This window comes from Colossoma macropomum, unplaced genomic scaffold (assembly GCF_904425465.1).
Source record: "Colossoma macropomum unplaced genomic scaffold, Colossoma_macropomum, whole genome shotgun sequence".
NCBI lineage: Eukaryota > Metazoa > Chordata > Actinopteri > Characiformes > Serrasalmidae > Colossoma > Colossoma macropomum.
Genome location: NW_023494798.1, coordinates 23,433,207 through 23,454,778, shown reverse-complemented (window position 1 = coordinate 23,454,778; position 21,572 = coordinate 23,433,207). Strand labels below are relative to the sequence as shown.

Below are 21,572 nucleotides of genomic sequence, written 5' to 3'. Positions count from 1 at the left end.
CTATGCTTTTGTCCATTTTTATACTTAACAATATCATACAGTATCAGAAACTACATGATCAAGTCTGTTTGAGATTACTTAACACCTTGATGCCGCTAAAATCAGAGATCATTTACATACATCAGTCTTGAAGACAGTAACAATAACACCCTGTGTAATTATCTGGTATAATTACACAGGGTGTTATTGTTACTGTCTTTAAGACTGATGTATGTAAATGATCTCTGTTCTGAATGGCTGTCCTGTATTGTAGCTCATCCAAAAAGCAGTCCAGGGTGAAACACTCCTTATAACTTCAACATGAATAGGCAGGGCTAGCCTGCTGTAGGCTGAATAGACGGATATATGTTAATATGTAGCTTTTTGCTACATCACAAAAACACCAAATACAAAAGGGGCTGTTTTTCCATATCGCTGTTGTTGGAACAAAACCTTGTATCTTTAAAATTGTAACTTTATAGGAGAAAGAAAAAATATACTTTACTTTTAATGTAAATCAATGGAACCAGACTTTTTTTCCAAGTAATTTTGGGCTATTTCTTTTGCTGCATTTATCATGAAATTTACACACAATGTAAAGGGCAACAGGCATTTTCAAATTATGTCAAAAACTGAAAAATGAGAAAAATGGAGATACAGGGTTTTGTTCCAACAGCAGTGATATACGGACTAGAGAGTGAACTTTTGGAACAATGTTTCTATACTATATCATACTCTTATACCAGATTAGAAAAATTCCTTTTTTTCATGAAATATGGTGTTTTTACTGGTTGCCAGTGGTCAAATTCTACAAATTTGAGGTGGCATAGTAGTAGTGCTTTTTATCTTTTTTAGCTGATAGCTAAAAGCTTCCACTACTTATTAGCTACATTAGCCTATTAGTTCCAGTGCAACACTACAGAAACAAACTTTTTATGCCGAACATGTGTTCACTACATTTCAGATAAGATAAAAATGTAATACATTGTAACGTAATACTGAGCCGTTGCTTTAAACGCTCATAATTACATAGTTTCATAGTTGTTACTGAATAATTCATACTTCTTACTGAATAATAAGCCTAAGGTTCAATGAGGTTAACTTGGAAAGAGATGCAGTAATAGCTGCCCTTGGTTTGAAAATGCAGCGTGAGGTTACCAAGGAAAACTTCAACGGTCATTTCATACAGAACAAATAATCAGATTATCATCATATACACCCTTTTATGTCAACAACCTGGAACTGTTTGAGGAAACAGTTGGGCAAACACTAATGAATTTCAGGTCTTGTACACATATATGCATAAACACACATGTTGAGATGCCATCTGTGCGTTAAGATAAGATCTAACTGTTATAAAGACAAACACTCCCCTCATTTCCTTTTATCACATCAACATGGCTCCTCAACACTTCCTACACACACACACACACACACACACACGCACACACACACACACACACACACACACAGTGTCAGTGGTCAGCTGGGGTCAGTGCCATGCTGGGAGGCAGACGGTAAGGCAGGCAGCTCACCCTGCTGTGACTGCCCAGTGAGGCAGGAAGTGCAAATCGATAGCACTTACCCTTTTCCTGTTCCAGCTCCCTCAGGGTATCACGCAGCAAGGCGTTAAGAACCACAACACTTTGTGAGGGGAAAGGAGCAGTAAAACGGGGGAAGCACTAACTACTTGTGCACTGTGTCTCTTTATTTTAATGGCTTACTCATATTTATTTAGTTTGTTTGAAGCAGGTCATATACACATTCTCAAATGTAGGGGCAGTCTTTTAAAAAATTAGAGGAACATTCGTCATGCAAACCCAGTTCCAAAAAAGTTAGAAAAATGTAAATAAAAACAGACAGCAACAATTTGCAAATCCTTTTTTATCTGGATTCAATGGAAAACAGTATAAAGACAAGATATTTAATGTTTCAAGTGTATGCATATATCTTGCTGCTGTAGAACAAAACCTTGTATCTCCAAAGTGTTTCTTTGAACATATACTGCAGACAGTGAAATTCCTTGCAGCTGTGAGTTGAGAAACGTTGTTCTTAAACTGTTTTGACTATTTGCTCACACAGTTTTTTCACAGCAGTGCAAAGTGGTGACACAGCCTTTGACCTGTTGAAAGTTCTGAAACTGGTGATGTCTTTGTGCTGTTTTCAATTAAATACCTGTAAAAGACAGTTTCAAATCACTGTTTTCTGTCAAAAGTATGTAAGTATAGCTAAAAGCCTTCTTGAAGCCTGAAATTTGTCAGTACTTTCGTCAATGTTTATTGGTAAACAGTTTGTCGCACTGTTTACAAATGTTTCTGTTTATTTCATCAAAAGCAAAACTTTTCGGTCTCACCGTACACATCAGCATGGTGCATTAGCCCAGGCAAGCACTCCTTCAATAAGAGTTCTTGGGCAAAACTCCTAAGGCTACATTCACTTCTGTAACATGATTAAATTGTAAGTCGCCCTGGAAAAGAATGTCTGCCAATTGCATTAAATACAAATATGTAAATGGTTTAATTTGCTGTCTGATTTTTCCAGATACCACTATTACTACCAATTGCCCAAGCCCTGGTCATCTCACTAGACCACATTCTATTGTTATAGATATGTTTGCATTCCCAGTCACATCTTGTGACTTAGCCCTCTCAGCAGGGAAACCTGCCATCACTAGGCTCTCATTAAGCAGAACTGCAGGAAGCAATAGCCTGAGCAGTGGACGGTACCTTAGGCCTGAATTGACTGTGTTAGTGCCTTGTGTGTCCCTGCTAACAGCTTTTCTATCAGAACTACAGAGAATGATATAGAGCTGCTTTAAGCCCAATAAAACTCTATACTAGGACTGGGCTTAAAGTTAAAGGCTGTAAGTGTGGTGGTAAAGCAGGGCAGAGCAGCCAGGGGGGCAGAGTATTGGAAAACAAGAGGAGATATGGAGAGAAAGTATTGGAGGAGAGATAAAGAAGTGATGGCTCCTTACAGCAGCGCCTAAGCGGAAGTGAGACGTCAAAGCATGTCAGTATTGCTCGACTGGTCAGCCTGGAGTGTGTGTGTGTATGTGTGTGTGTCTCTGTCTTTCTCCTCCCTTCCTCTCTCCCTCTCTTTCTCAGAAGTTTTTCAACAAAAGAAAAGCTTGCTTTGTTGGGTCTTAAGTTTAACTCCAGTTTTAACCTTTCAGTTTTAGATTGAAACCTGTAGGCCTGTTTATATTAGCCTTATCACTGATTTTAGCGGTAGCTACTTCATGTTACCTTAAGCACAGCTTTGAGTTTTTAACTAAACAATGTTATGGGCTATGGCTGAACACAGAGAGTTATAAAGCATTAGAGGTAAGGGTGTCAAACTCAACCAGTAAAAAGGCTATATTAAAAAAAATCTTATCAAATCTGTGGGCCAGAGAAAAAAACGTTTTTCTTTCATTTTTAATTAATATTGTGCCATAACCCAAACTGGCCATTATTTATTCAAAAACCTCAACAGTAAAATACAGACACTTGTAGTAGACCTTGAAATATTACATGGACACTTGACATGTTGAAAGTTCAAGTGTCCCCAGGAGCTCACTCCTTCAAACCTACCTATTTGCTTAAACTAGACACCTGACATCCTTTCTTTGCTGCAGGTTCATTAAGACGGGCTCAATTTCTGAGCTGCTGAGCTGATGTTAAGTGTTTATGTTGGACTGCAGGTGAAATGCATTTTGGTGATATGACTGGTGTGGAATTCCACAGAAATGTCTAGAACTGAGGTGTAACCTGTCCCACAGACTGTTGTTGGGGTACAAGAGTCGGAGCACATAACATTGCAGTGCATGCTGGGGACTGTAGTGCAGGACATTTTGAAACGGGCTAATATTAATGGAAAATAAAAAACTTTTGAGGTCCGTATAGGATTGTGTGGTGGGCCTGATCTGCCCCGCAGGCCTTGTGTTTGACACATGGGCATTAGGCCAATAGCCTAAGATGGGAAATGGATCTTTAAAAAAGAGTGAAGAAAAAGGGGAGGAAGGGTACAGCAAGCAGTGGATTTTTCATTTGGAACATTCTCGCCATCAGTTAGCTCAGCTCAAGGGAGCTAATTAGATAGCTGTGCAAACTTTGCAAACATGCAAACATACATTGTCTGGTTAGCTTTGGTTTAGAACCGTGGTGTATTCTGTTTCTGTTTGTTGTTGCTAGCTGTGTAGCCCTTAGTTTGCTGTATAGCAAGTTACATTAACTTTCATGATAAAGATGGAGCAGTTTACTGCATAAATCCAAGTCTGAACATAGCAAATTGAATGCTCTAGTTTTTAAATATATTTTAAAATATTCAATTGCTTTTGCTTTGTTCTTATTTGAAAAGTTTTAATCTTGGATTTGGCTTTATCTCACTATTTTCCAAAAATGATTTCTACATACTAAGTTTAATATTCATTTTTTAAACCGTATAATTTCAACAGGATTCTTCAGTTCTTAGTAGCACTCCTGTGTACTGCTAGTGATTTTCCACCTGAGTGCTGAACGCATTGATCTTGTTATAACCCCTAAAGAAAGCGAGGCCAAATCCTTTGTCGATGTATTGATTCCACTTTATCAATAAAGTACTCGGTAAATCAATTAAACTGCTTTGAAAACCACTTTCTAGTGATTTGAGGTCATAGTGTGATTGTATATATGGGAAGATTAAATCTTGCTCTTTATTGTCAGGGGAAACACAACATTCTTGGCTAAGGGTCATGTCATAGACAGATCTTACTTAATGCTCTGGCTCATCCCGAATGACAGTGATTGGTCCCACTGCAGTAGTGTGGAAAAAGGTCACCAGTCCCTGAGGCCTTTACCTTACTGTTTTGAAACAGAGCCTTTTCTTTAGCTCACTTTGTGGTTTTCCTCATAAAACACTGTAAGCCTTCCCCACCACATGCTGCTCCTAGCTCCCAACTTAATGTTCCACATGACTGATTCCAGCTAAAAATCTTTGCTCTCCATGTCTCTTCCAGGAGCACCTTATGGTCTGAGATTTCATCATACAGCTGGGAGCTTAGATCAGGACCTTAATATAGGACAGAACTGTGAATTTAAAGTTTGAGAAGGCAAGTTCTGGGATCTCTCATAGACCCAGAACAATAAAACCTTGTTGCAGGTGTACCAGGTCCCAGTCTTTTCTTTTGATATCTTTTTGAATGATTTGATTTGAAATAAAATGCAGTTTCCTTTCCTTCCTGCTTGGTGTCAGTAAGGGCAAGCCTTTTCAGAAGTGTATATTTCAGACTCTGTTATAAAGATGCCCACCAGCACTCCTCTTTTTATGTTTCTTGCACCCGGTGACTCATAAGATGTTGAATTTTGACCTTCACCTTGCGTCGCCTTGTTCTCATTGATCCACTTGTCACTCCTTTCTGTCTCATTCTTGACCTTGTTCATTACTTTGCCGTTGTGAGGCCTCAGCAGTGTTTATCATCTTGCCTCTAGCCTTTTCTACCACTTGCTAATGGCCAATAATATATGCACGGCTTCTGTTGCCTCTCGTGAGTTTAATTAAGCAGGTGCGTGGTGGAGTCCGAATGGCATGAGCGTGTATTGACACAAGCCGCAGTGATGAAAGTGAGTGTGTGAGGTCAGAGCAGGCACAGAGCAATAGTAAGCGGTTAGGGACATGACCTTGGTCGAGCTCTTCTCCTCTCATTAGTGCTAGCATGGAAGCTACTTTGTGTTTCTCCCCCACAGGAAATTCAGAACTAATTAGGCTCAGGGGGCTGAATGGGTGGGTCAGTGGGCCCTGCACTGGCAGTGATTAGCCTCCTGTCCTGACATATTTAGCATATTTACCACTCATCAGCTTTTAACTGCTGCAGACAGCATGTCCTACGCATCAAATCCATTTCCACGCATATGTCCACTTGCATCAGTGCAGATATTCTAAGTGGATTTTGTATATAGTGTAAGCTTTAGTTCATAACATTAATGACTGCTGAGCTTTCAATGTTTGTGTGTAATGTTAACGTTAAAGTTGTTCATCTAATGCTTTTATTTTGTGTCTCCATCATGACCTACGTCAAAAACAAAGTTTAAACCCTTCAAAAAAGTTATATATTAGATAAAATATTAAAGTTACATGGAAACTAAATACAGTTTTCCCTAACATAACCTTAATGACCTAACTAGTAGCAATGCATATGATTGCTTACAGCTTAATATTGCTAATTATAGATATCTTGACTACCCTAGACGTGTAGAAGTATATTTAATGAATTCTTGGCTATTTGCCTTGTGATGTGATGCACGTGTTTTGGTAGTTAGCCTTATTTTCCCAAAGCCATCTGCTATGGGGTGTGAAAGACACTGGAACAACTTTATGATAGTTTAAATAAATTTGTGCTTTACCTCGTATGAAGCAGTAGAATTCTAAACTGCATCATATAACATTGGGGATCATTGGAGTTATTAACTGAAGAACATAAGGTTAAGCCCATATGGTCTTGTTAAGCGAGTCAGTAATGTGAGGTTTGAGGCTCAGATGCTCCTCGCAGCTCCTACCTACGATTTCCTTCAGGGCTTTTCCCTCTTTTCCCCCTCCTGATCCATCTCTTTAGGTAAACCCAGAGAGAGCTAGGAGATCTCACACACTTCTTGCTCTATGCAGCTGCTGTCAACACAGTAAAATTAGTTCTCTGAAAAGAGAATAAAGTCTTCATCTTCTATTAGGTAACACTTTGATCTAGTTTCTGTTATCACAACCTTGTATCTAGCGAGTCACAGACAACTCCACTGCAAATGGTATCACCTTCTTTTTTTAAGTCGTGAAGTCGCTGAGGGAGCGGTGCAAAGGCGATCGAGCTGCTCAGACGCTCTCACTCACAGTGAATGGCCTAGGAGAAGTCTCTGACCGCAAGGCTAGCTTTCACGCTGTCGGAAGCGTGTGCGTAGGAGGAGGATTCCCCTGGCACTCACAAACAGGAGTGTTTACCTGCAGTTATTTATATGGAGAAGCCGAGCCCTGCGTATATTGCAGTCACAGTATTGCCTGCGGCATTGTGTGGAGGTTGTGTGAGGAACACAGAGCCGATGTGGTATCTCAGCGCCTGCAGGCTAGAGGTCAGTGTGTAAAATTCTCCCACATCAGTGCATGGGGTCCATCTGTACTGGAGTTGAAAGCACTGCTGCTGACCTTCAAGTCTATAAACACAGCTCTACTGTATTATACAGTTTTACCTGCTGTTGCTCACTCCTAAGACTCAGTGAGGACTGGCATTTGGAGAATGTGAATGCCTTTTGGTTATGCATAACCAAAAGAAAATAGTTGCAATAGGTGTGAGAAAGTGATTCTAGCAAAGAAGACAACACCAAGACAATCAATATGCAGTGTGGATTGTAGGCTCTCTCAGGTGAGATAACACAGAACAGGAATACACCTTTCACCAGAAACAGAACAGCACAGTTGATTTACTCTGTGACAGCTTCATGATGAGAAGTGTAGGTTAAGCATTTGACGGGGTAAGCCATATCCAAAACTTTGTATACAGCCTTTAATAACATTCTGTTCTGTGCTGGTATGTAAGTGAATGGAGAACATGCTGCTAAGCAACTCAGACACCAAAGAAGTCACTCAGGATTTGGTATCTACCCATCCTGTCCTACTCAATCTGTCTACATGGCCCAGTAAAAACGCCTCACTTCTCAAGAGGAGTAATTATGGATGGTGCACATTTATTTTTAGGCACCTGTGCGTCAGAAAAGCCTGTGTTTTTAAAAGAAAGGCACAGGAGTTTGGTCTCACTCGTGGGCCCCACGGTTCTGTGTCTCTCTGTCTCCTGCAGGGAGTCATGTTTATTTCATCAGCCCGGGGCTTTTCTTTTGTCGTGAGATCGCACGGCATATCCGCTGCCTGTCTCTCTGCCACTCGTCAATGGCGGGAGCCATCACGGCTGCTTTTAAGTCTGCTCCCCCACCTCTCCACTCCACACTTCTCCTTGACAGTTCCTCCTGTTATTTTTCTCCTTTTTTGCCTCCTTTTTTCATGGTCATCCCATGTCTCTTCCTTCAGCGCTCGTCCACTGGCTGGTACTCAGTGTCTGTGAGCCCCCTCTCTCCCTCTCTCTGTCTCTCTCTCCCTCTCTTTCTGTCTCTTTCACTCTTCTGAAGAATGCTGCTGCATCCAAAAGCTAGCTGTCATGCTTTGAGGCCCTGTCACTTCTGCAAAAGGATGAGACTTTCATATCAAGTGCTGGATACCCTTTTGCGTTCTTCTTCTCTCCACCAGTAATCAAAGCCAAGACAGCTGCTAAAAATGGCGGCAGAGAAGACAAGGCGCCTCAGATGTTAATGGAAGCATGTAGTCAGTCAGTGGCCCACTAGGGACCCCGCTGGGGGAGAGATGTTTCATCACACAGTCATCAACACGCTGGATGACAATTAAGATACGCATGTGGAGTCCTTTGAATAGTGTTATTATGCATTATATACAACTAGATTGGCATGCTGGAACAAGCTTTGTTGATTGTTTTATTGCTCCTTTATTTAAGGACCTAGATTGCTTGTAAGGTCATCATTATAGTTTTTCATATACACTGACAAGCATCTGTGTTTGAAGATGTATTTTAACAGCCTGAGATGTGACTTCATGTTTGTGTGTGTTATCCATTGTAGAGTTCCACTGTGGAGGTACTGGCTGGGAGCAGAAAGGAGGAGGAGGCTGGACAGCCGAACAGAACAGCAAGGGAGGTTTCCAGGCATGGCCACACCCAGTCTGTTGAAGCTGGGGTCACCTCCACTTCTTCTCACCCCTGCACCGAGCAGAGAGATCAGTCACCATCCAGTGAGTCCATGCAGTCCATCTATTTACTCTTCTTTTATTCTGTCTTCTGTTGTCTTTAAACTTCAGCTCTTTATCGCAAAGTCTTCCTCCCTCTTTTATTCAGCATCCGGCTTTTTGTCCCTGTTGACTCAATAGTGTGCAATAGTGAAATCTGTCTGAATGAATAGATAATGGTGTGAAATCTGAGAACTGTGTTGTTTAGAGTCTTTTTCAGTATGTTAGTTTTGGAAAAAAAAAACAAATTTGTGCAATTCTTCTCTTAACAAAATGCCTGAATTTTGTCTATAGAGTTATCCATTTTTATTGGTAACAGTATCATACAGTATTGGAAACAACATAAGCAAGTACATTTGAGAATGTTTAACTGCATTAGTGCATTAAAGAAGCACCAAACATATCTTCTGATAGACTCCATTTAGGGCAAGGGTAAAATTGGTAGACTGTTCCTGTAAGTCTTTTTCTTTCTCTCTTGTCATTTAGCAGAACCTTTACAAAGCATATATTTGCCTCATAAATGAATAGGCCAGTTCCTCAGTAAACCCAATTATGTATTCACAGAGCAAAAGAAACCACATTGTCAGACATATCTAGTTGAGTGACAAGTATGAACAGATCTTGGGGAGACTGTAGTTTTGGTCATGGCAGGATGCCCACTCAGAGAAAGATCCAGCCTGCAGCAGTTAGCAAACTGACTGAATCAAGGCAACTGGTCTTTAATCTGGTATGAAAGGAGCAGGCCAACATTTCTCAGCTCTTTCATAGCCATACTCCCTGTCTTCTCTGTACTGTCCCTGACACCACTGAGCTCCACTTGACACTAGAGTGAGCTGGCCAGCATGGGCTGTATGCCCATTATGCTGAAGGAAAGGGAAGAAGGAAAAGCTGAAGAAACAGCTTGAAAAATAGCAAATCTTAGTCTTATTTGAAAGCACTTTTATAGTATGGTTATAGTATGGTTAGCCATGTTAGCTGGGGAATCCCAGTAGTGAGCATTGAGTTACAAGGCAACCTGTGGGACTGACTTCTTCTGTGGTTAAGGAACTGGGATGTCGGGTGCTTTCCATGGCAGCGTTGCTATTGTTTCAGTGTGTTGTTTGTTTTGTTTTATTTTACTTATGTGTGTATTTTGTGGTGTAGATGGCCTCACAATTTACCTGTGTTGGTTTTTCGGTATTCAGATTTTCTTCTACACACAGTACAGGGAACACTAATTTCCATGGGCTTTGGATCTTTGCAAATTCTCACTGGAATCTAGCTTCATGGTTTTTCTGTGTATTCAAATTATGTGAAGCTTCAGTTCATGCTGATACTCTTAAAACAAGCCTTTCCCTCCCACTACATTTCGCTCAAACAATGCAGAAAGAGTAGAATGCTAGCGTGAGTTAGAAGGAGTCCTCCCCAACTGGATCAAACCGCCATCCTGCTGCCTGACAGCTCAGCAGCACGGCACAAAGAGAAGGAAAAGTGAACGGGTCGAACACTTTCATTTAATAACACCTGACGAATGGAGAAACGAGAGAGGACGGTTTGACCAATCCGTGAAAGTTACTGTTAACGCTGCCTTTCTATTCATAGGATATTCCCATATGCATGTAGAGAAAGGTAAGAGAGAGACCAGAGGCAGTCTGTCAGCTTCTATTTGCTTTAATCATCATCTACCATGCTGAGTGAATCATTAAGGCATTATGGGCTGTCTGTACAGGAACCAAAGTGATGTGCTCTGAACGACTCCTCCAGAGAGAACCTCATATTCAACCAGGCAGTTTTGTCCAAAGGTGTCCTTATCACAAGAGGCTCATATCACTTAGCATTGATGATCAGAGTGCCTAGCATGAGTTGAGTGTTAACTGAGCTGTACTCATGCTTAGACGCGACACCATCGAAGTTTCTCTGCTCCTGAGAATTTTCTGCTAAGGAGATGGAGGGATGAGAGAAGGCAGAGAGAGAGGGAAGTTGAGAGGGCTAGTTTCTCTGATGTCTGCTGAATTTCCTGCAGGCTAAGCAGTCACAGCAGTGCTGGAGTGTTCATATGCATTTATGTGGAAAGTGCTCCTGTCTCCTCTGATCTTGTTCATTTTCACACACATACTTCCCTCTCACTCCCTCTCTCTCTCTCCCACTTTTCTCAGTCTCTCTTTCTCAATCTCTCTCTCTCTCTCTCTCCCTCTGTCTTTGTTAGCTAGTTTAGCCTGCAGCTCCCCTCCATGTGTAGTCGCTCCCCTCACTCCCTTGTGTCCTGGGGTCCTGGGGCGACATGCTGTGTTCCTCACTCTCCTCTCTAGAGCTCAACTGTAGAACAGAGGAAAATGTGCACCGAAACAGGGGAGTTGTACTCTGGGGGGATTTGTGCAGGTCACTCCCCTAAGCTACTGATGCACGACTCTGGGTTTTTTGGAGTCAACTCTGGCTTGTAACTCTAGACTCCAGCTTTTTTGGGACTTTTTCATTAAAATATAAATAAAAACCCTGCATATGATAACTGCATATCATTCCACTGTGGTGAGAATCAACAGTCATTAGGGATGAGAACACTCTGAAGAGCTTGTGATTCCTTAGCACGAATGTAGAAGCTGAACTACTGAGTGTATATGCTTCTCAAAGAGGTTTTGTGCCCAGAACTTGTGCTTTGCAGTGGCTAGAGAACAGCACAGTCATGGCTGGTTTTGATTGGGCTAAAGCAGGACTAGTGCGGATTAGTTTTTCGGACCATGTAATATGTCTTTACATATTAACGTCACATCCACATCCAGTGTCTGAAGCACAACTGACGTAAAAAGACTCTTCTGCGCATTGCATGCAATTACACATTTCCACCAGAGAGGTCTCCAAATCCCCAAAACGTACATAATGTAGCTTTAAACAAATTCATGCTACAACATCCCACATTCCTTCATCAGAATACTGAGTCCCCAGAAGTATTTAAGGGTATTGTTTTACTTCCTTAAATTAATCACAACAGTTTGTTTGAAGTAATACAGAGGGCCCAGTGTTATCAGAGGGCTCTAGGTTTTGCACCAGTTTCAGGTGCAAATTCAACACATTCTGCTGCCAAGGTGTGCATAGAGAATCGCAAATTGTGCTTCAATATACGTTCCACACAAAATGTGAGTGGACTGCACAATAAATGGGTGGAGACATCACAAGTGCAACTGATTACATATTTTGCTTGATTTACTAGCATTTGATTAACTTGCAACAGCTGGTTTTGCGTGAGTTTTCCTCTGCCTTTTAAAGTCAGGCATAAATTTCCTGTAGTGTCTAAAGATGTGTTGAGAGACTTCCGTCACTAATGTCAGCAGGTACAGCGGGCAGGTGAAAGCCTGAGCCTCGAGCACATGCAACATGCGTATATAGTCCATATTATTTTTTCACCTTCTTTTTTTTTATCTGCACTAGAATTACAGTCCTGTCAAATGCTTGAGTGGCACATCTTCTACTCTGAAAGAATCGACTCTTTTAGAGTTAAAAAATCAACGCTTTAGGAGTCGACTCCACATCCCTGCCCTAAGTCTTCATAACCTAGAATGATACACAACAGATTCATGCTTTATTTAAGCATGTGGCAGCATCACATGCATGCCACACCAGCTTACGCTCTACATCACACAGCCTATTTTCCTGCAAGGCGTGTGTGGCTGTGTTTGAAAATGGGTGGCGTTATCTCCATGATGCAGCTCCCTCTTCTTCTCTGTGTCACATGGCTGGAGCAGGTGGCTAAATGTCTTTGCTAAAAGCTGTGGGATTCTCCCCTGGTGGAACTGGAGCCCCTCTTCTCCCAGATCAGGCCCTGTCTCTGGGACTCTGCCATCTGCTTGGCCCTTTCTGCTCTGGAGCTCCCCAGTGCTCTGCTCCAACACACACACACACACACCGAGCTCATTGCATCTTGGCCAGGCCGCACGACCATGCTGCAAAATATCGCATCCCTCAAAGCAATAACTCAGAGGCTGTAATGATGACCCAGACAGGGTGCATTCCAAACAGGGCATGGTGAGATAGAGCACTGTGTGTGTAGCAGACTGTTGTGGCCGTAGACTAAACAAACTGCAGGTTTCTTCAGTCATCATAAGTTAAACTCCTACTAGAAAGGCGGAAGCCAAAGGGGACTTTTCTGCTGCACTGCAGTCTCAAGTCATCATGTTTAACAATCAGATTTTGTGGTTTGTGATTTGAATATTACAGTTGGGGCGGCTGTTGTAATAGTCTAATAATTGACTTGGTGCTAATATCACATTTTAGCATTTTGCAAAGCAAAATAGTTGAGAGGAAGCTCTTGACAAAGGTAAGTTGCAGCCATTTTGATACCTGAATTTCCCTAAGCAGAGAGAAAGGGAAATCTACCACAGATTGTTTTTAGCAGTCCTGTGTACTCATAAGTTTGGAATGTTTAAGCAGTTCAGTTTCACGTCATGCTCTAAGGATGCCGTTTTAAAATGATTCCTTATGAATCATGATTTTTGTTTGTTGTCCATCATGATTTTGAATATAGCCTGCACATATCACACTAATGTCCACAGAGCTACATTTTTAGATAGCTGCATTTGAAGGCTGATTGCGTCACAGCGGTGCGACTAGGCTGAACCATTTCAAAAGCTCCTCCATATGCGGCCGAGAAATGTGTCCTTCTTCATCGCATGCCGCTGGGGATTCAAGAACATGGCGGCATCAGCAGAGGAGCGAACAGCGGCTGAGGAGTACGCTTTTAAATGTAAGGGGGGTTTTACTGAGTCAAATAGCTAACGATACAGATGTTAAAAAAATCCAATGTGGCTCCATCTTTAAAGAACTTTAAAAGAACTTGACAAGAGCGGTGTTTGATGATGCCACAGTAAGGGCAGGAACAGCAGTGCTGTGACACACACAGGAAATCTGCCATAGGGCAGACCGTCTCATTTCAGTTCAGCCTTCACAGGTCAAGCCTTCAGAGGACATGCCTTCATAGACCACGTCCTTCGAAGGATGCAGCCCCTGGACTGGGACACAGCCTTTGAGTGATTATTAAGCGAATATAACAAATAAATAAGACAGGCCACAGTGACCTGTGGTATCCGATGAATATAAATATCTGAAGAAGCTGACAGAAGCTGGTACAATGCTGACAGATAATGAAGACAAAATAAGGTGAGCAATCGGCAAGATCTATAGTTATATAGTTAAATATGGGAATGTTTGACAAGCATCAGATCACTGTTGCCCTTTTCATTTGTTATAACTGCCTCTTAATGATTTTGAAGGTGTTTAGGACTTAATTAGCAACTATTAATAAACAAATTTTAAGCTATTCCTGGACCACTTATAAGGCAAGTCTCATTGTAATGCAGTACACAAGGCACAAGCCTGTTTTTGACATTTTTTACCAGTCTGAACAGGATGTTTTGTGCATTGATGTGGAATCATTCAAGAGAAAACCATGATGCATCTATAAATCGATTATTTTTCCTGCCCCCAGTATTAATGGAGCAATTTTGTTTTCATGAATAGCCTAGTGGAGTTCAAGTGAACCACCTCTCCCCTTTCCCAAGGTTTTTTGTGGTTAAAAGTGTGTGATAGAGGAACTCAGTAGACTTTCAGTAGTCTGTGATCGAATAAGAGCTTCTTGTGGTTCCTGCTGATACTGTGGCTTTAAACTGAAAGAGAAACAGATGAGTAGCCTTAGTTACCAGATAACACTCACAGCATATATCTTACAGAGACAGAGAGAGTGTGCAGAAGAGACTTTTAAAGGCCTGCTGGTTTGGCAGAAGCCAGTGGAAGTCCTATTTTAATCTGACTGAGAAGGTGAATGGGGTCCCCCATGTACACATCCTCATTTTTAAAGCAGAGCAGATAACACAGTTAAGGTGAGGAGGAGGCCTGTTTCACACAGGAAGCAGAGCTTGGGGGAGGAGTGTGTACGTTTGTGAGACCTAACTGACCACAGCCAGCAATACCATGCAGCTCTTCTAACTGAAACCACAGGTTAAGTGCATCTTGTTTACGTTGTTTGTGTACGTGACAGCTAAAGAACTAAGACAACAAGCTACTTAGGTAAGACGTGATAGCACTGAAAGAAGAAGGGAAATTAGCCTGAGAAAGAAGCTGGACATCCTGATGAGCAGACATCCTGAAGCCCGCAGATCTCAGCCAGGTGGTAAGACCTTCTTGTTTGTCCTTGGACGTACAGTTCTCAGAGGTTCTCTAAACTTTAATAAGGTTCTTCACACTCTAATTTCCAAAAATCGTTGCTCAAAGAAACATCTACTGAAAGATAGTTACACTAGCGTACATATAAATATATGTATATGTAAATATATATACAAGCATTTTCACTAGCGATCTTAGACTTTTGGACCCCAGTGTGTATATGTAATTGCTGTTGTTGCGCAAAAACTCCATTTTTGTTGTTTTTTAATTTTTTTTGCATTACTTGAAAACTCCAATTACCCTTTGCATTTTGTTAAAATGTTAGGGTTAATGGTTCAAAACTACTTGGAGAATTAAACACTTTAATCATTTTTTTGGAATTACACAGTAACTATATAAATTCATCATAAAATTTTAACAACATGCAAAGGGCACTGGAGTTTTCACAATATACAAAAACAGTAAAAACAACGAAAATGGAGACATAAAGTTTTTGCGCAACAACAATTACATACACACTAAAAGGGTCCAAAAGTCTAAGAGTCTACAATACACACACTTTTTTTTAAGACACATCATCTTGGCACATGTGTATCTTCTGCAGTTGTGTTGGAAAAGTATTTGAAAATGGAATATAGTTTGATTTAAATCTTGTTGGTCTTTGCATGCTTTCATATGTGTGTAGATGTAGATGATGGTACAGAGTAAATGAGACAGAGAGAGGGTGGGACAAACAGAGAGAGCAGAAACTTTCTGAATGCAGCCTTGGGTGTAGTCTGAGTGTTGTAAGTGCTGTTATTGGTGGTTCACTCTGTGGCGCTGTGTGGTGTGTAGGAGACAGTGAGATGAAAGCAGAGCCATTCGACAGACACAGCGGAAGCTTTAATGCTGACAGCTGGCTAAAAATAGAGGATCTAAACGCAAACTAAACTACTTCAAACATCACCTTGGCCAGTGTGCATGTGTGTTTGTGTGTCTATGTGTGTGTGTGTGTGTGTATGTGTGGGGGAGAGAGAGAGAGGTAGAGCAAGGGAGAATTCCTGAAGGTCATTAGTCTTGTGATTGAATGATTGCTGTGTAAACAGCAGGGACATAAGCACTCTAAAACAATAGAGCCATGTCTGCCGGCTGGCATACCAAACAGCCAGTGTGTGAACGGGAGGAGAGGGATGAGGTCTTTTTAATGCATTCGAACTCTCTCTTTTATAATAACCCACTCAGAGAGCAAACACACAAACATGCACTCACACACACTCTTATGCACATGCTTGAGTGGTGACTGAGAAGCATTGTTAGTTCAGAGGTTGAGTATGCAGTCTGGGAAATTTCAGCACTTACACACAGTGTGTGTGTGTGTGTGTGGCATTGTGTTTATTGTCCTGGCTAAAGAAAAATCAGGAAGCAAAAAAAAAGACTTTGTAAAGTTATTGAGGTTAAGGTCAAAGGGTAAGGCCTGAAAAAATATTACTATATATACAGTCTTATGCAAAAGTCTGAATAACTTAGTCAAATGACACATGTTTGATTTTCAAAGTAAAAATAAGTTAACACACCTTGTAAAGGTGGATACAGGGCCATAACCTTTGGACAGGCCATGTTTTATGTTTTTCCAATTCAGCAAAGAAATGATAATTGTGCAAATAGAATGGCTTAACACATTTCTAGAGAAATGTGTCAAGGTACAAACAATGTAATTGCACCTTCAAAGGTACAACAGTGGTTTTAAGGTCCAATTGTGCACCTTAAAGAAGTTTATTTTCAGTGGAAAAGTACATATTTGTATCTTTTCATAACCTAATGTTGTAAAACAGAACAATAAAATAAAAAGCCTGGAGATGAGATGGGGTGTGTAGAGTCAATACAATTTAGAAAATATAATTTCAATGGATTATGGTACAGTTATGTTCCCTGACTAAAGGTACCGAGATGTACCCTTGAGGGTACCACCCCAGTGACAAGAGGAGTACTGCCCCGTGACAGTTTCATGCCTTTATTTCTAAAAGTGTAGCTAATGTGGGCATCTGTTAGCTGCTGTAACAGAATTGGCATTCAGTGTTGCCCTGTCACGTTGTCACGTTGAACTGTCCAATGACATTGTGTTAAAGGTAAATTAAGTGTGCTGGTGGATTTGAGGAAAAGCATCCACATCTTCCATTCTTATAACTTTTTGAAAATAAGAAAGTAATTTTACTGTATTTATGTTTTTACAAGCATAAGCACAATTACTGCTGAGATAAATGGGTTTAAACCCTTTAGACTTTTGCACATTACTGTGTAGAACGCCATGTCCTCAGATTGTATATTGTGTGTGTGTGTGTGTGTGTGTGTGTGTGTGTGTGTGTGAGTGGGTGTGTGTAGTATGCACATGCCTTTGGGACGCACAGGTTAAATGAATGTTTACCATGTTGTAGATACACTTGTGTGTCCTCCTTTCATAGGCTCAATGGGATGACTGCAGGCCAGGGGGACAGACGGAAGAATGGAGAGAGGGATTAATAGAGAGGAAGATGAAAAGAGAAAAGAGGAGAAGTGAACTCTCCCTCCACTCCATCTCCATGGAGAGGTGCAGGAGAATAGGCCAGCTGCCAGTGACAGTGACAGTCTAGCGGCTGCTGTTGTGTAGCAGACTGTCGGTCAGTCTGTCTGTCTGTCTGTCTGTCTGTCTGCGGGCGTGCCTGCGCGCATACAGGAGAGGCTGAATTTCATAGTATGTCAGTTATTCTCTGTATAGTTTGTGTATATGAGGTGATTAAAATGCCTCTGGAGACTTGGCCATTCTTTGAGACTCTTGGCAGTGTCACAGTTGGTAGAATGCTAATACTCTGCCCTCCTTTTTTCCATGGCACTGTCTGTCTCTTCTGTAGAAGCGAGAGAGTATGAGGGCGCATACACAAACAGAGAGCGTGGGAGCGTGTGTTCGTGCATGTGTGTGAAGTTTTTCTGGTCAGAATGTGTGCTGTGGTGCGCCATAGCCTGAGGTTGGAAGAATTAGGCAGGAGACAGTGGCTTTGGCCTAGCTCCAGCACTATTAGTCTCACATGGGGTGGTCAGAGGGGTTATGCTCCTTACACACTGAAGTATTTGTGTGCATGGGTGGAAATGTTTGTGTTTGTGTAAGTTTGTGTGTGTGTCGCGGCATGAGGTTTTGACAGAGTGTGTGTCAGCAGCACCAGTAAGCCGCAGGTCCGGTCCGAGGCGGTTCGATGCCTTTTAAAGGAGCCCAGTCGCTCAATGCATTTGTCCGAAAAGCTGCTTTACCAGTCATTACTTTGGACCTATTGATTGGATCCCAGCATCCATGGTAACACAGTTCAGCCAATCATTACACTCAAAGCAAATACACACCTCAATTGTGCTTTTCTCTCTGTCTCAGTTGGCGTGCAATGCTTTGGTTGAGGTTTTTTGACTAAGCAAAGATGAAAGAATTATCTGCTTTGCTCACTGGGAGTGCTTCCAGAGAAGCCACATCGATTCAGGAGAAAGGAAGGGTTCTTCTGGTTTGTATGGTTTGCTTTTAAAGCATGTGGTTTTCCAACACAGGCTCTGGCGGGGTGACTTTGGCAGCAGTAGGCTATAGTTTAAGTCCACCGACTGTAGCACGTTTCACAGTGAGTTTGGCAGCGGCTGATTACGGTTTAAACCCAAAAGCTGACATAAAGTCAGACAGAAGTGTCTCACCACACTGTATTTATCATACTGCAGTCTTGATGCATGACAACTGGGCTTTTTCTTACAGAAATATTTGATCACAAGCAGGATTGTCTTGTACAGTGTTCCCAACCCGGTCCTCAGGGCCCCCTAGACGGTCCCCAGTTTTGTTCCAACCCAACTTGCAACACATGGGGATGAATGAAAAATGTGGACCATCTGGTGGGCCCTGAGGACCAGATTGGGAAGCACTGCTCTAGTATCTTCTATTGATGACACAACACTGATACAGAAGCTTCTAGCATCAGCCAGTACCAATACCAATACCAGTCTGACATTATTCTTTCCTACTGATGGCTGTGGTTGGGTGTCAATATTCATCAGAAAAAGCTGGATGAGATATCAGAGGGAAGGAAATGATTCCAGTACAGTTTTGTATAGGGGTGGGCGGTATACCGGTATAAAAGTGAAAACCGGTATGATGTTCTCTTATGGTATTAATTTTCCATACCATGGATACCGTGATAATACCAAACATATTGAACCACAAACAGCAAACTGCGCCGCCCTGAGACAAACTTAACATCAACATGAACAGCTTCATTAACTCTTATAAACCCATCAAAATTGTGTTTTAAATGAGAAGACTGAGTGCTGCTTGCAGCCTCTCATAATCAGTATAGGTTCATGCGGGCACACACACACAAAGCAAGTGTATTGTTGGGTGTGTGCCACGTGCATGAAGCACCATGAACACGTTCAGTTTTGCCAGTACATATTTTTACTTTGCGAGGATTTCCATTTTAACTCTTTTGTTTTGCTCTGTTGGACAAAAAAAATTGCCACCGTCCCTCAGATCCACAGTTTCCCTGACAAATCTGTCCAGTGCTAAAGTGCAGTGCAGATAAACATTATACAGTGGCACGGAACATCTTTGTTTGGACTGCTTTCTAAATATACTACTATTTTAATAAATATGTACATTTTTACACTCTTTTTCTGATATTTATGTTTGGACACATTTGGGTCGGTTTCAGACTCCTACAGCTCACATGCACTGGTCATTCACACACACAGGGTTTGTGCTGCTGAGCAAAGCAACAAGAAAGTTCTACAAATATACTTTACCAAATGAAAAAATAGTAAAATCTGTCTCTTTGCTCAATAAAAATGTCATTTTTAAAATATTTTTTACATTTTTCCGTTTGTTCACCCTGCACAGCATTCTGATTTGTCATTGGGCAATCCTTTCAAGCCTGGTGGACCAGGAAACTGTTAAGCATGATGAGGAAGAATGAATCAGCTGGTAAAACTCATCCAACAGGCACAAAGTAAACTTAATGTGGTAAACTTGACAAGCCTGGAATAGAGAGCCATCTATGTTAGATATAGCAAACAGTGAAATATTATTTTACACACTAAATATAAGACACAAAATGGAATTGAGGATAAGTGAAGAGGTAAAAGAGGTAAAAAACAGACATGAGGAGAGGCTGCAAGAGAGAACCACTAAAACCTGCTTCTATACTGAAAAAGCTACTAGAGTGCGTGGTAGTATTTACACAGTGAAGGATACTTTTTGTTGCAGCAATAATAATAATAATAATAATAATAACAATAATAATAATTATTATTGTTGTTGCTGTTGTTGTTGTTATTATGATTATTATTATTATTAGTAGTAGTAGTAGTAGTAGTATTATAGTGGCAACAGTAACAAAATAATAGTACTAGTAATAAAAAATATAATTATTATTATTTTTGCAGTGTTTTGTTACTGTTATTATTACTATTATCTTACACATTTTTTCACTTTTTTTTGATATTGTGATATCATATCGTGTAGAATTCACTCACATTGTGCATGTCGTGCTGTTAGCTGTGTATTTCTTCCTGCGGAGGAGTAAACGTTTGAGTACTTTGAGCATGATAGCTGACGTTTAGATGCTTGTCTAAAGTTAAGTGCATCATTGCAAATAGCTTAGTAGTTTTTTCTGTTTGTTTGTTTGTTTTTTGTTTTAAATTGGGTCTGTATCAACATTGGCTAAAACTCATTGTTTCGGTATCGCTATCGAAAAAAGTGATATTGTGATGTCCGTAGTAATAACTAAACCAGGCAGTACACACAGCTGTCCTCCGTGTTGTTATTGTTATTGAGTGTGGCGTCCAGGCTATAATGTTTCAACCTATCTTTGGTAATTAGATCAAATTGATTGGACATAAAGGTTAGTACACTGTTACTCTCAATAATAAATCAATGTACCTCCCACAGTGAGCTGTAACATTTTGAGCAAAAGTGCTTAATTATTATTATTATTATTATTATTATTATTATTTTATTTTTTTTTATTTTTTTTTTGAGAATGTGCAATGTTCATATCCCTTTATAGATCCTTTCCTGGTAAGACTATTTCAGCTCCAATTGTACTTTATTTGCAGGCCCGGAGCACTGTGATCTGTGGTGCATTGTGGTTGCTTGGTCTGAGAGAGCCTAGCTGGGTATCAGATAAGAAAGAGCTGTTGCTGGGAAAGGGGAAGTGTAGAGGAATGATTTAGCCTTTTCTCTTTAGCATTTTCTTTCCCTCTCACTTCTCTCACCTCTGGACTGTTAGGTCAACAACTCAGAGTTCCGCTTTTGGAAAGGGTGGTGGCCACTTGCTGAACTGTCTTATAGCTCACCCCACCCTCTCAAACTCGCCCACGCACTTACAAATGCGTGAACATACTGGCATTTGTTGTGTGTTAAATTGACATTAGTCTTTTTAGTCAGGCTTAACAGTTTTCATTGCAGTAACAATCATATCAGCTCTAATAACACCTAACAAACTTCTGTGGCATCTGGATCACTCTCTCTCTCTCTCTCTCTCTCTCTCTCTCTCTCTCTCTCTCTCTCTCTTTCTCTCTCAATCTCACACACCCTTTAACACTCTGTCTCGCTTTTCTGCTCCTTCTCACACATTTCAATGCTTACGCGAAGTGTATGTGTGCGTGTGTGTGTGTGAACCACTGAGGAGTGCTCCATTAGTTTA

General features: G+C 41.0%; 1 protein-coding gene across 2 annotated transcripts in view; it reads left to right on the top strand.

The window, feature by feature from the left end:
- gse1 (Gse1 coiled-coil protein) overlaps positions 1 to 21,572 on the top strand; it is a 290,630-nt gene that overhangs the window by 76,919 nt on the left and 192,139 nt on the right. Inside the window, exon 2 of one of the 2 annotated variants that reach the window (XM_036584594.1) lies at positions 8,604 to 8,772. In XM_036584594.1, the coding sequence (XP_036440487.1) occupies positions 8,604 to 8,772 (169 nt within the window). Of the gene's footprint in view, positions 1 to 8,603; positions 8,773 to 13,528; positions 14,900 to 21,572 lie in introns of those variants that run through there. The other variant, XM_036584596.1, reaches the window with a different exon arrangement.